Source organism: Pseudophryne corroboree, chromosome 2 (assembly GCF_028390025.1).
Source record: "Pseudophryne corroboree isolate aPseCor3 chromosome 2, aPseCor3.hap2, whole genome shotgun sequence".
Taxonomy (NCBI): domain Eukaryota; kingdom Metazoa; phylum Chordata; class Amphibia; order Anura; family Myobatrachidae; genus Pseudophryne; species Pseudophryne corroboree.
In genome coordinates this window covers 79,138,398-79,153,162 of record NC_086445.1, presented here as the reverse complement: position 1 = coordinate 79,153,162, position 14,765 = coordinate 79,138,398, and the positions used below count along the sequence as shown (strand labels likewise).

The 14,765-nt window shown below is 49.3% G+C and overlaps 1 protein-coding gene across 1 annotated transcript in view; it reads left to right on the top strand.

Annotated features, from left to right (window-relative positions):
• Window positions 1-10,238: 10,238 nt before the first annotated feature.
• GPR83 (G protein-coupled receptor 83) overlaps window positions 10,239-14,765 on the top strand; it is a 61,182-nt gene continuing 56,655 nt past the window's right edge. The window contains exon 1 of the mRNA XM_063956994.1: window positions 10,239-11,034. Coding sequence (XP_063813064.1) covers window positions 10,648-11,034 — 387 coding nt within the window. The 5' untranslated portion in view covers window positions 10,239-10,647. The remainder of the gene's footprint in view (window positions 11,035-14,765) is intronic.

Below are 14,765 nucleotides of genomic sequence, written 5' to 3'. Positions count from 1 at the left end.
GGCTACATCCTTGGACCCTTTGTCAAACAGTGGCTGCACATTTGGACCCTCCATTACTGATGTCTGATGTTCATGCAGTTGCTGCATCTTCAGACACAGAAATGCATCACAGAAGCCGTGGGTGTCTTTCTACTTAAGACGTCTTCTCCGGCTTTTGCATATATTTGCACAGCCATTGCATATGAAGATTCAGCGGCAGTGCCATTAGCGTCCACCTATTAATCAGCCCCAGAATCACATAACGTACAGTAAATAATCAGTAGAGTAATAATTAACAGTGATATCAAACTATACTCCAAGAAAATCATACCCAATGCTGGATGAATCCTCAGCTAGCACCGGAACCAGCAGGTGTCGAACTAGGAATACTAAGAGCATACAAGGCTATAATCCAACTATAGCAGATAAAGGCAGGTGCAGGAAGAAGGTACAGCTGGGTCCACGGCCATCTTACTTACTAGTTGCAGCAAATGCGGGTAGTTTGTCACGGCTAGCGTGAACGCGGGTGTGCGCGTGCATTGCAAACGCACCCATAACCCAATAGGGTCGTATGGTGTGTACGCTTATGCGACCATGCCATAGGTGGGTGTGGCTAATCACAATCGGGTCTAGTTCACTCATGTGACTCATTCGTGGCAACGATGACCACGGACATATCTGCAAAAGTGTGCAAACTCTTTATGACCCACTACAATCAATAACTAGAGTGTTTCAAGCAATAGGGCGAGGGTCTAAATGTGCCATTCCAGTCCACGCCAATCAAACTGGGGCTGACATAAATCCAAATGTGTTAAAATTACATAAGAGTATCACACCAGAAATAGGAACAACACCCCAAAATAACACTGGATACCCAAAAATATAGGGATAGGATTAACCATCCCACGCCTAACTGAAAATCTTAAGGCTAACATCCAACATCAGGCTACACTGTAGAGAGGAACCTAAAGCCTAATGTAAATTGTATTGTGCCATAAACAAGAATAAACAAAATATCCAAAGGATACACATGACAAACCCCAACTACAGAAGGACCTACCCCGTAACCCCTGGCCGGCAATACCTATCCCCGACTGCAGCATACTTTAGAATCCCAAAAACCAAACACACTCCTTTACCTTGGCAAACCAACCCCCAACCACCTTCCGCAGCCCCCCACCCCACCACCCAACACAGTGCCATAGGATAAGGGATCCACCAGCAAACAGCAGCCCAATAAAGACTACATAAAACCCAATAAACAGGAGAAGATAAGCAGATGAACACTAAGAACAGTGTTAGGCTGATGGGAGAATTCAGAAAGATGGCTGTAAGGCAAGGAGGTCCACCAAAGCGCCCCCCTTCTGCAGACACAATAATAGCCCTGGTCTGTACAGCATCTCACCCAGGGGGATCTGAAAAAGAAGGGGTTAAACAGAACAATAGAAATTCACAAAGTCCAGGTCCACATGCAGCTCCGCCAAGCCCCCTGAGACAACAATAGAACATAATATAGGGGGAAAATAATAAAGAAACAGGGCTAGGCTAGCACATAGGGACAGATCAGAATACAGCAGGGCAAACACATATCATAACCATAGCATAAGAAATACACTGTCGAGTCACATTATTATGACCACCTCCGACATGTGATGTCGGCAGCGTGTAGCCCATGAAGTACGTCACGTGTCGTGCGCTGGTTTGGTGGGTATATAAGGTGTGTGATAGGCCGTCTACACCAGGCCTGGCCAACCTGTGGCTCTCCAGATGTTGTCAAACTACACATCCCAGCATGCACTGCCACAGTTTTAGCATTCCCTAACAGCAAAACTGTGGCAAGGCATGATGGGACTTTTAGTTTTACAACAGCTGGAGAGCCACAGGTTGGCCAGGCCTGGTCTACACACATATAACTCGTTATCATGGGTAAAAGGGGCGATTAATACGAATTGCTAAAAGGGATGATTATCGGGCCAAGGGTGGCAGTATCTCTGACACAGCGCAGTTTGTGAACTGTCCGCATGCTGCTGTGGTGAAGGTGTATTGTGACTGGACAAATGGCACCATTGCGAACAGCCGGCGTGGAAACTGCGGAGCGCCACATGCCATTGATGTGAGCGGTGAACGTTGGCTACGAAGGTGCGTGAAGGCTGACCGACACGCTACAGTGGAGCAGCTCACCATCAAAATGTACCTGGGGGCTAGCAGACGCTTGTCTAAAACTACAGTTCAGCGTACCCTGCTGCGTATGGTGTTCCCATGCAAATTGATGTACAATGCACCTAGATGGTGGTCATAATATAATGTGACTCAACCGTGTATGAACCCGAGCATAAAAAAAATAAATAAACCTGGATAAAGCATGCTATAGTAGTATAACTACCCCTCAGGACAGTTTGTTCAAAAAGTATTAAAGCCCCAGTTAGGCAAACAAACTACAAAATTGAGTAATAGTAACAAATAGCAGTAACTTCAGCAACCAGAAGAGATACACCGCGCGCTCCCGAAAATGGGGCGTGGCCTACGAAAATGGGGCGTGACTTCGCGGAGGACCTGCAATCGCGAGTCACGCCCCGTTTTCGTCACTGAGGGGGCATGCCCAGCATTCTGTGAGCCGCTGGCATGCTCCCTCTCCCTCTGACTCCACTGAATAGACGCATGCGCACAGCGTCTATTCACCGCTGCTCTGCTAAGCAGGGCAGCGAGAGACGGAGCCTCCCAACTGCCCCCCCCCACCACACCGCGGGACACTGCGGCCCGCGGGTGGGACAGCGGGACAGTCCCCAAAAAACGGGACTGTCCCGCGAAAATCGGGACAGTTGGGAGGTATGCCATGGTGCTGCACAAGCCGCCCGTCGCTGAGGCCAGGAAATCTCTTTCCTATGACAGAGCTCCCTGGCCCCCTTAACCGACAACAACACGCTTCCGTTTTCACAAACATTGCGGGTGGCAATGTGTGCATCGTTATATTGGTGCTGTGAAGGGCCTTGTGGATTACGCAGGGGTGTCATGAGCCACGGTAGACACCCATACCCTGAATCCCCTGCAAAACATAAGTTGTGGTTGTGAATGATTAATTACAGTTGTTTTCAGGTATTTGTTACACACTAAGGTATAGTTAATTACCAGACCCTAACAGCCAGTTATTACTACACATAAGCACACTCATTAGATTAATGTAAGTTGACTTCATGGCACAAATAAGTGTGTTACTGACCAAATAAGCACACCTTCATGGGTCAGGGTCATGCTGCATTGTTAGGCAGTAAAACAGTACTTTCAAAAGGACATATTAGGAAACACATTAAAAGATAACTTGAATGTACCTACCCAGTAGCCATCTCTCAGGCATGGTGTGCTGCTGGAAGCGATCCCAAAGGGATGAGTGACGCAGGATATAGGCATCATGGCAAGACCCTGCGTAACCTGCAACCACACTGAGCATTCTAAGGTTAGCATCACACACCACCTGCACATTGAGGGAGTGATGCCCATGTGGATTGACAAAGACATACCCCCTCACGTGTGGTGCCCGAATCCCAATGTGGGTGCAGTCTATGGCCCCCAGAACATTAGGGAATGCTGAGAGCCGATAGAATGCCACCTTCAGGTCCTGCCACTCGGACTCAGAACTTGGGAATGTGATATATGTGCGCCACAGATTCTTCAAGGCATATAACACTTGAGTTAAATGCCTTGAGAAAGTGGCTTGTGTAACCCCCAGCGACCAAGAGCCCACAGACTGAGTGGTGCCTGTGGCAAAAAAGTGCAGGGCACAAATTCATTTTTGCAGCCCAGACACTGCATAGTTGCTATCACTGACCTGGGTTGAGAGTGTTGTGAACTCGGGGGTTCTTCCGGTGACCGGGAAGGGGAACCACAGCTGGGCCGAAGTAGAGATGGCCGAATATAGGTTTTCTTCATGCAGGACTTTAGCGGCAGGCAGAGCTCGTGACGGATACTGGAATCCACCTGAAAGACAGGACTTGAGAACGGTGTTGGTGGTTACTGTGAGATATGCTAAAGAATCCCTGTAGCGATGCTGAAGCACACTGAGTGGTGAGAAATTTTTGAGCGATGCTGAAGCACACGGAGTGGTGAGAAACTTGTGAGCGATGCTGAAGCACACTGAGTGGTGAGAAACTTGTGAGCGATGCTGAAGCACACTGAGTGGTGAGAAACTTGTGAGCGATGCTGAAAGCACTGGCGACTGTGTGACAGAGGAACACGCTGAATGCTGGGAAAACTGGAGACTGTGAGACGGAGAACACGCTGAATGCTGGGAACACTGGAGACTGTGAGACGGAGGACACGCTGAATGCTGGGAACACTGGAGACTGTGAGACAGAGGACACGCTGAAGGCTGGTAACACTGGAGACTGTGAAACAGGGAACACGCTTGCACAAAGGGAGCACTGGAGTCTTTCACTAAGGAGAGACGATACTCAGGCGCCGGGCTCTGTCCAGCATCCACCTTTAAATTCCCCGCCTTCCTCCGATTGGTGGAGGGGAGCCAGCGACGTCACCCACCCACGTGACAGCCGGGCGCAATGGCGGCGCCCACGCTCCGGGGAACCGCCGGGAGCAGCGCTGCCAGACGCCGGGACCCAGCGACCACCGGAGGCGGGGACCGCCAGGAGGACCAGCGGACACACAGGGGTAAGCGCGGCGGCTGCTGCCCCTGGCGTGTGACAGTACCCCTCCTCCAGGAGTGGCCCCTGGACACTTTCCGGGTTTCGTTGGATGTTTGGAATGGAAGATCCGAACTAGTCGAGGAGCAGTGACTTCGGAAGCTTTTACCCAACTTCTTTCCTCAGGACCATAACCTTTCCACTCCACTAGGTACTGGAGGTTCTTGTGGTAGTAGCGGGAGTCAAGAATCGTTTTGATCTCAAATTCTGTTCCAACTTCGGTCTCCACCGAGACCGGACTAGGAGACACTGACTGGAAACGATTTAAAATGAGAGGCCGGAGGAGAGAAACATGGAAAGAATTTGGTACACGAAAGTGAGAGGGCAAACCCAATTTGCAGACTACAGGGTTTAGGACTTGTAAAACTGGATAAGGCCCGATTGTGACAGGACGGTACCGTACGGAAGCACTCGCCGCTTTCGCGTCCCGTCGACTGCGCACAGAATGGAAGGTCAAGTCACACGAGGCCTGACCACATAGGGGATTCCCGCTTACCGTCAGTAACCGCATGTTACTGACTCCACCCACTGCGTTGTGGGTGGGTTTTTGCTGCCACCACCAAACTCCTAACCTGCCGTGGCGTTTGGAACCACGGTTCTGCTCTGTATGTGCCGACGCACTGCCTTACCACACCTGTGTGGTGTTGACGAATCCCCACTAGCCACTTGCTAGGCCTCTACCGGTAGCTGGCGGAAGGCGGAGCTTGGAGACATTAGGTGCTTCCCTGGACAGCCGGAGGACGGGGCTAGGTTTGGCCTAACCCTGTTGGTCACAAGATGAAGCAGTCTTCTTGAGGCAATGATGTTTATTTGCTCAATAACCTTTAAAAAGGCTCCTCCCTATTGCTAGGGGCAACAGCATACAATCAGATGTTTCCAGCAGAATAAGATGTTACAATACACAATCCTATGGGCCAACTGCCCTCCTTTTATCCCTCTCCAAGACCCATTACCACAGGGGGTAAGCCCGCCCTGTGGTGTACAACCAATCAATGTTTACCCATGAGCTGTGCATGCCTTGGTCACATGCACAGCTAACATTGTTCCCTATGGACAGTGGAGAGTGGTCGTTCTCCTTTGACTGTCCCATCCTGGAGGATCAGGATACGCCCCGGTGCCGTTCAGTCTAGGCTGGGGGAAGTTTTCCCTCCTAAATCTGACTTCCAGAAACCTGCCCGGGACCCAGCTCACTGCCTGCAGCCTGGATTTGGGCTCCAGAGCTGGGCAGCCTGGCTCCCCGGTCCAGGTTTCTTGGCCACTACGGGTGATCTCCATGGAGCTCCTAGAAACCACTCAGCTTGTTTCATAGCTGAGCTGCTTCTCTTTCTCCCAGTGCCCCTTGGAAGTGTGAGGCTGGATGGGAAAGCATTCCGTTTTTGGGGAAAAGGTCTGGGAGAATCCATCAGCCGGCACAGCCATGGATTCCCCCCTCCTGGGACACACAACCAAGTAAGTGCAATTTACCTTTAAATACATCACATTTAAAACACACTCTACATTCGCCTTTACATATACACTGAGCCTGTGCCCTGCACAGACTCTACATACTCAGGCACTGCAGTGCCTTACAACACACTGTACTTTTTATTATTGGTAACACAATGTCTGGTTTCTTAACTACTGTGCCCAGCGCTCAGTGCTGGGCTTCCCTAGCCCTGCAGCCTGGCTGCTAGGGCTCTCTCAGTGCTGGAGGTATGGGGCTGGCTTCCCCCATCCTCCAGCCTGCCACTGGGGTCCAGGGAGCTGGCTCTCCCTGTCCCCCCAGTGTGGCACTAACTCGGTGGCCTCACCGCACAGTGCGGCGCACCCCCCTGATCTGGAGCCCAGCAAGTTCTTATGATCGGTGTAAATAGTAATTAGATGTTTAGCACCTTCCAATAAATATCTCCATTCCTCCAAGGCAGATTTTATTGCCAAAAGTTCCTGATCTCCAATAGTGTAGTTTCGTTCCGCAGAGGAGAACTTCCGAGAATGGAAACCACATGGATGCAACTTTCCATCAGAAGAGTACTGTGAAAGAACGGCTCCAATGCCGACTGAGGAAGCGTCGACTTCCAAGAAGAATGGTTCTGTGAAATTTGGCTGTTGGAGTACCGGAGCTGACATAAAAGCTGATTTCATCCGGGCAAACGCTACTATGGCTTCAGAAGACCACAGACTTGGATCGGATCCCTTTTGGTACCGGCCGAAGGTTGGACATTACTGGAAACGGCAACTGGAGCGGTTACGGGAACTGGAACCGGAATTACCGAAGCTAAAGATGCTTGAATTTGATCCAATCGACCGGACAATTCCTGGAGATACTGCATCACCTGGCCCTGTGTCGCCTCCTGACTCTGAACTCGGGAAGCCAAATTTTGGATGGCGCTCGACTCTGTGTTCCGATCCCCCGGGTCCATGTGGCCTGAGTATACTATCACTGACCTGGGTTGAGAGTGTTGTGAACTCGGGGGTTCTTCCGGTGACCGGGAAGGGGAACCACAGCTGGGCCGAAGTAGAGATGGCCGAATATAGGTTTTCTTCATGCAGGACTTTAGCAGCAGGCAGAGCTCGTGACGGATACTGGAATCCACCTGAAAGACAGGACTTGAGAACGGTGTTGGTGGTTACTGTGAGATATGCTAAAGAATCCCTGTAGCGATGCTGAAGAACAATGAGTGGTGAGAAACTTGTGAGCGATGCTGAAGCACACGGTGTGGTGAGAAACTTGTGAGCGATGCTGAAGCACACTGAGTGGTGAGAAACTTGTGAGCGATGCTGAAGCACACTGAGTGGTGAGAAACTTGTGAGCGATGCTGAAAGCACTGGCGACTGTGTGACAGAGGAACACGCTGAATGCTGGAAACACTGGAGACTGTGAGACGGAGAACACGCTGAATGCTGGGAACACTGGAGACTGTGAGACGGAGGACACGCTGAATGCTGGGAACACTGGAGACTGTGAGACGGAGGAAACGCTGAATGCTGGGAACACTGGAGACTGTGAGACGGAGGACACGCTGAAGGCTGGTAACACTGGAGACTGTGAAACAGGGAACACGCTTGCACAAAGGGAGCACTGGAGTTTTTCACTAAGGAGAGACGATACTCAGGCGCCGGGCTCTGTCCGGCGTCCACCTTTGAATTCCCCGCCTTCCTCCGATTGGTGGAGGGGAGCCAGCGACGTCACCCGCCCACCACCCACGTGACAGACGGGCGCAATGGCAGCGCCCACACTCCGGGGAACCGCCGGGAGCAGCGCCGCCAGACGCCGGGACCCAGCAACCACCGGAGGCGGGGACCGCCAGGAGGACCAGCGGACACGCAGGGGTCAGCGCGGCGGCCGCTGCCCCTGGCGTGTGACAGTTGCCAAAGCCATATGGCTCCAAATCATGTCTCACCTGCTCATATAAGCTCAAGAGGTTTGTGCGGTTCAGCCGAAACATCTCCACCACCCCTTGATCTGAGAGGGAGTCCAGGTACACCATCGCACGGTACCTACGTGAAGCACAAAGTGGTCTGGGGACCTGGATCTGGTGCGCAGCCTGCGCCCTCCTCCTGCGCAGCTCCTCCAAACGTGCAATATCACATACACACAGCTCAACTCCTGACTGCAAAAACTCCATTGCTCAATCCCACACAGGTGCCCTGGATGATGTAGGGGTATTTGTAAGAGTGTTTCTGATGAAAGTATGGCTCACCTGTGCAAAATGTAACCCTTTGTTTTTTTTTGGATGGTGGAAATACTCCACATCGCCTAGCTCTACCTGCTCTGTTTTGTGTGTGCTTTTTAGTCAATTTTTAAGTGCGATTTCCAAAATCGCATCCTATTACATTTGCGAGTTGTATACTTTTGAATGGGAAAACATCTGGATGCGATTTGAAGTGCGAAATGAAATCGACAGGTGAAATTATGTGATTTTCTCTGGGAAAAATGCGAATTAGAGTACAATTCGCATCCTATTACATTTGCGATTTAGGCCGTTTTTTGACTAAAAGTCTCAAAAGTCTAAATAACTCATCCTATTACATGTCACCCATAGATTATTTTAATGCTTCTGGAGAAGACATAGCACTGAAACAGCCCTGGTGTGTGTTAAATGATCTACTGATGGCAAGAGACAGAGGTGACAGTTCCATCTTAATCCTTTTGGATCTCTCTGCAGCATTGGAATCCCACCGTGGACCATGGGATTCTGATTGAGTGGCTGGTTAAAATAATTTCTCACTGGCAGGTCACAGAGAGGTTTGTCTGGAGTTCACTCATCGTCACCAATGCCACTGCATGTGTTGTCCCACAAGGTTCTATACTATCTTCCATACTATTTGCAGTATACATGCTACCACTGGGTGAAATAATCAGATGTCATGGCCTGGTCTACCACTGCTATGCAGATGATACACAACTGTAGCTGTCCTCTGCTCCGAGCACTAAGAACCCAATAACAACCTTAAATGGATGTCTAGTTGAGTTCCAGGAGTGGATGAGTGCCCGTTGGCTGCGACTGAATCCTGATAAAACAGAGGTTCTTAGGATAAGACCGTAACATCAAAGGACAAGACTGCAGCATAGCCAACTGGACTTACGCTTGGGGATTAAGAATTACAAACCACTGATCATGTGCGGGATCTTGGCGTTGTCTTGGATGGTGTCTTGACACTTAAACATCAGATATCAGCCACAATCAAATCCTCATTCTTTCATCTGAGGAACATAGCCAGAATCAAGCACTTAATTCCCTCTGCCTAAAGTCATACATGCATTTGTATTGTTTCGATTAGACTACTGTAATGCACTCTACCTTGGTCTCCCAGCAAAAGAATTTCACCGCTTACAGCTGGTACAAAACGCAGCTGCTAGGCTGTTAACCAACCAGCCCCATTCCAGCCACATAACACCCATCCTCTACTCACTCCACTGGCTGCCAGTAAAATGGCGAATCGTCTTCAAGATTGGCTTGCTGACTTTAAAGCAGTACATGACAAGGACCCAAGGTACCTGAAGCAGCTTCTGACCCCATACTGCCCTGCTCACTTACTGCGATCTGTAGATGAAGGACTTTTAGCAGTACCTAGAATCTCCCGTAATTCATCTTGGGGTCGAGCTTTTAGTCATGTGACTCCAACTCGCTTCCCCGTACAGTGCGAGAGACCCCCAGGCTAGAATCCTTCAAAAATGGACTGACTTTCCTGTTTACTCTGTATTTCCATAATGTCCCTTTAATATCTCCATGCTCTCCGTATTTTATGAAAAGCTTTTCTGTTCTTCATTGTTTCTGTAATTAATTATGTTAAGCCTGCTAAGTGCCTTGCATCCTATTGGAGAAAGAGCGCTATAGAAATAAAATTATTATTAATATTATTTTGTTCATGGGCATTCATTGTTCTAGTTCTTAATTATGTCCCGGCTATGAGTCTTAAAGCTGAAGACAAGGTAAACCAGAAGAATACAGACACAGCCCCCGCTGCATTTTGGTACGCGCAGGAGAAACGTTCTGCACTGATACAGTAGAAGCCGGTGTGTCCTGTTCTCTAATAGCAGACAGCAGCAGGGCACAGACATTAGGGAAATCTGCAGACTCCTGCAGACGCACCCTGGCTGCTTGTTCATTTTATTAAGCACTTCTTGCATTCGATGCTACAAAGTAGCAGAGGAAAGGTCTGTATCAAGATAAAGGGGGTGTAATCTGGCACGTCATCTTTGTCAATGGGCTGCAGCCCAATGAGCTGACAGCTTCTCTCCAGCTGCCGGGGAGCTCTGTGTGCCTGTGTGTGATATAAATGTGCTGCTAGGGAAGACTCCCAGGACCACAGATGCTGGATGTGAGGGTTCCGTGAGCACTGGAGCATCTGTTGCTACTGTACAGTGCATGACAATGCCCTAGCAACTTCTCAGCTCAGTCATGAAGATCAGTTCTGGAGCAAACAGGCATTGCTCTACTTTGTCTTCGTTTGGAATAAATACCTAAAATCCTCCAATGGACAGAGCCGGTTCGAGATGGTCTCTTATCTCATGTGGCTGTTTCTGCTGGGTTTTTCCAGCATGCTGAAGAAATCGGAAAGTTTTCACTTCAACAGCAGCCTGAAGGAATCCTTTCAGCTCCACAACATCACCGGATTGTTCTCCTGGAATAACTATAGCCTGGCCGACTGGCAGAGCTTTGTCGGGAAGAAGAGGTATGGAGCCGAGTCGCAGAACCCCATGGTGAAAGCCCTTTTGATCGTTGCCTATTCCATCATCATATTCTTCTCACTGTTTGGGAATGTCTTGGTGTGTCACGTCGTCATAAAAAGCAAACGGATGCACTCCGCCACAAGTTTGTTTATAGTCAACCTGGCAGTGGCCGATATTCTGATTACGCTGCTCAACACGCCTTTCACGCTGGTAAGGACACGCTACACACGTGCGTTTCAGCCAGGCGGGCTGCTTAGCAGGAAACAGCCAGCCCGGCAATCTCACATTGCGTGGGGATCATGGGTAGACAACGTGTTGCACTCCAGCTGCTGTCGAACTATACATCCCAGCATACCCTGCCTCAGATTGGGGCATGCTGGGATGTGTAGATGTCGGGACATGCTAAAGCTGTGAAAAGACAAGCTGGGATATGTAGTCCCACAGCAGCTGGAGTGCCATCAGTTGCTTACCCCTGGTATAGATTTTCCAAACTTTGGATAATACTTGCTTTATAGTGTATAGTTGTATGTTATGTCTTGGATCAGTCAGTGGGCGGGGGTGTAGCAACACTAAAACTGCAGCTATACCTCAGAAAAGGAAGCTTTCAGAAGTTTGCCTGATTTTCTTATATGTACACAGTCCCAGAATGCATTACATCCCCCCCCTCCCCCGCAGCGTGTCCATCAGAAGGACTCCGTCCTGAGTCCTAAACCCTTCTATCGTAAAGGACACCTCTTACCGGGAGAACTGTCCTTTGTGAGTTTATTTAAGCATGTGGCGTTAGTAAATGGTGTTATGCTTGCGATGACTGACGGCATGCAAAAAGACTCAAAGCTTTTCCCTGCTCCGTCCAGGGGGTGAATTTACTAAGGTGGGAGATTTTTAGAACTGGTGATGTTGCCCATGGCAACCAATCAGATTCTACTTACCATTTATTTTGCTGCTTCTAGCAGATAATAGATATAATCTGATTGGTTGCTATGGGCAACATCACCAGTTCTAAAAATCTCCCACCTTAGTAAATTTACCCTCAGGTGAGAGAGAGAGCACAGGTGCTGTCAGTGTGCATATGCATACCTCCCAACTCTGAAGAATAGGGAAGAGGGACATCTTGGCACGCGTAGCGCGTCAGCGCCCAAAAAGGTGGCGTGGCCTATATGGGAGGGCGTGGCTTCGTGGCGGGTCCGTGATCGCGAGCCACGCCCCCATTTTCGGCACTGAGGGGGCATGGCCAGCGCTCTGTGAGCTGCTGGCATGCCCCCTCTAGCTCACTGGAATAGATGCTGTGCGCATGCGCACAGCGTCTATTCAACGCTGCTCTACTCTCAACTCAGCAGAGCAGCGAGTGATCAGGAGCCTCCCAACTGCCCCCCCCCACCGCGGGACACTGCGGCCCGCGGGAGGGACAGCGGGACAGACCCAGAAAAACGGGACTGTCCCGCGAAAATCGGGACAGTTGGGAGGTATGCATATGTAGCTACTCTGCTTGCAGTCTGTACCACGCTCTCTCCCAGGTGTTGCTACTAGCCTGCAGCTTACAGTAGCTACCTCACAAGTACTGGCACGAGGCAGCGGTCCAAGAGGGAGTATAGTGAACAATAAGAGACAGCGCACAAGGAGGGATCACTATTGTTCTGTGTTCATTCCCGAATCAAATGTGACTGGTACTTCTTCAGGCTCCTCGACCGGTATATGCTATAGCATACGTATAGCAATGAATTCACTGATTTAGGGGCTAATTCAGACTGGATCGCTGCAGCGGCAGTGATCGCAGTCTGAATCTTTTTGTGGAGTGTGCACGCGTAGCGGCCGCACTGCGCGTGCGCACCCCAGGAGACCAATGAGATGCTATGAGCATCTCAGGGCTGCGATCGCCTCTGCCTGATTGACAGGCAGAGGTGAGGCGGGAAGGGGCGTGCCAACGGCAGTAGAACGCTGTAGGCGGGACGCGGCCCGGACAACAGAGGCGTGTCCTGACCATTGGGTGGGCGGGCTGCTGTGCTAGGGGGTAGGGCCTGACATGTGGGGCGGACTAGCCCTGTGCTGGGCGTCCAGCCCCATGTTAGAGTAACTGATTGTAGATGTGCACATCTACGATCAACTCTAAATTAACTACTTAGTTATGTTGGTTTGAAATGCACTTATTCAGAGATGTCCAGGAATGTCAGGGTGTAGAGAGAGAGAGAGAGAGAGAGAGAGAGAGAGAGTGAGTGTGTGTGCGCATGCAGTGCGGATGGTGCAATAGTTGGCATTACTGCATCACAGCACTGTGGCTCATATGTGTGGAGTTTACTTGTATATTCTCCCCGTGTCTCCGGGGTATTCCTCCTGGCACTCTGCTTTCCTCCTGATTGATGCACTATAATGAATAAACAGCAATTTGATGTCAGACCGAATACATTGTATTGTTTAAGTTGTGATCTCTTATTAGTACTTAATATTAATAGTACCATGGCCCCAGGACTTTGCATTAACATATGGAGTACGTATATACAAGTAGATATATCCCCTTGTGTGATTAGGAATAATGTGTCCCTGCTATTCCTGTAGGGAATTACAGACATTTACACCTCCGCTGTGTTCCCTACTCTCTGCTTTGTGTATCTCATCACAACCTGCCTCATCACCTCATGCTTCACTTCCCATTTAGCTCGGAGTAAATGGAAGACTCAGCTTTCCCCTGGCTTTCTGTGACCGCAGAAGGGACCTATTATGCTCTACATCCATCCCAGAGTATAGACATGACTCAGGAGAGTGATAAGCAGGGCATGGCTGGGGATATAAGGTGCAGGGACTCGTATGAATGATAATGGCTGATAGCAGCAGAGAAACCAAACTGCTCTGCCCAGACACGAGCTCAGGTGTACATGTTCTCTCCCGCAGCAAGTGCAGCTGTCAGCCTAACAGAGGATGTAACCCTCACAGTGCCACTCATAGCTGGCATCCGGCTGACTTCAGAGCTCACACTTCTTGTTAGATGGCGGCCAATGGCCCTTTGTCATGTCACTTGAGGAATCATAAAGGCTCATCTAGCCTGTATTCTAAAATGTAATCAATTAAGCATAAGCATTCATACTGTATACATACACACTTTATATAAATACTAATACACATGCCCTGCTCTCTATCTATCTATCTATCTATCTATCTATCTATCTATCTATCTATCTATCTGTCTCTCTGTATCTGTCTGTCTGTCTTTCTGTCTATCTATCTATCCATCTATCCCTTGCATCCAACAATCCGGCTGTGTGGGGGTGGGAGGAATATCCCAGGGCTTGGGGTTCCCGTCTCCGTTATACAATGGGAGGGAACGATCTTTCTTCTAATCTTGGTATCACCACCGCCTGATCAGAAGGAAAGGAATATGTTTTTGATTAAGACTTGGCAGGTTGGAGCACAGGCTGATAAACTAATCAGTGTAATAAGGTATCCTGACCAGATGAGTATTTGTTTAGCCAGTAATGAGGAGCCATTGATGAGATGAATTTGTCAGCACCGGTTTGGAAGATAATTTATGGACTGTATGTCAGACATCCTTTATCCAGAGGTTAGATCAGAGATAACACAACATTTATTACAGATAATTGGGACTTGGCCATTGTGCCTAGACTAAGCAGTCCATCAATCTACTGTATACTCAAACCGCAAAATGTCATTTCTTTTCTATAGCCCAGAGCTTACAGTAAAATCTGCCCTTGCTGTATAATGAGATGCTTACCATGTTCCACGCCATCCCTCCTCCTTACACACCGCAAGGCTCAAACAGTGCACTGGTACTTATGTGGGCAATGCCCAGTATTGTTGATAATGACAGGGAAAGACTGATGTAAAGCACAGAGATAGACTGATGTAACGCACAGAGATAAACTGATGTAAAGCACAGAGATAGACTGATGTAACGCACAGAGATAGACTGATGTAAAGCACAGAGATAGACT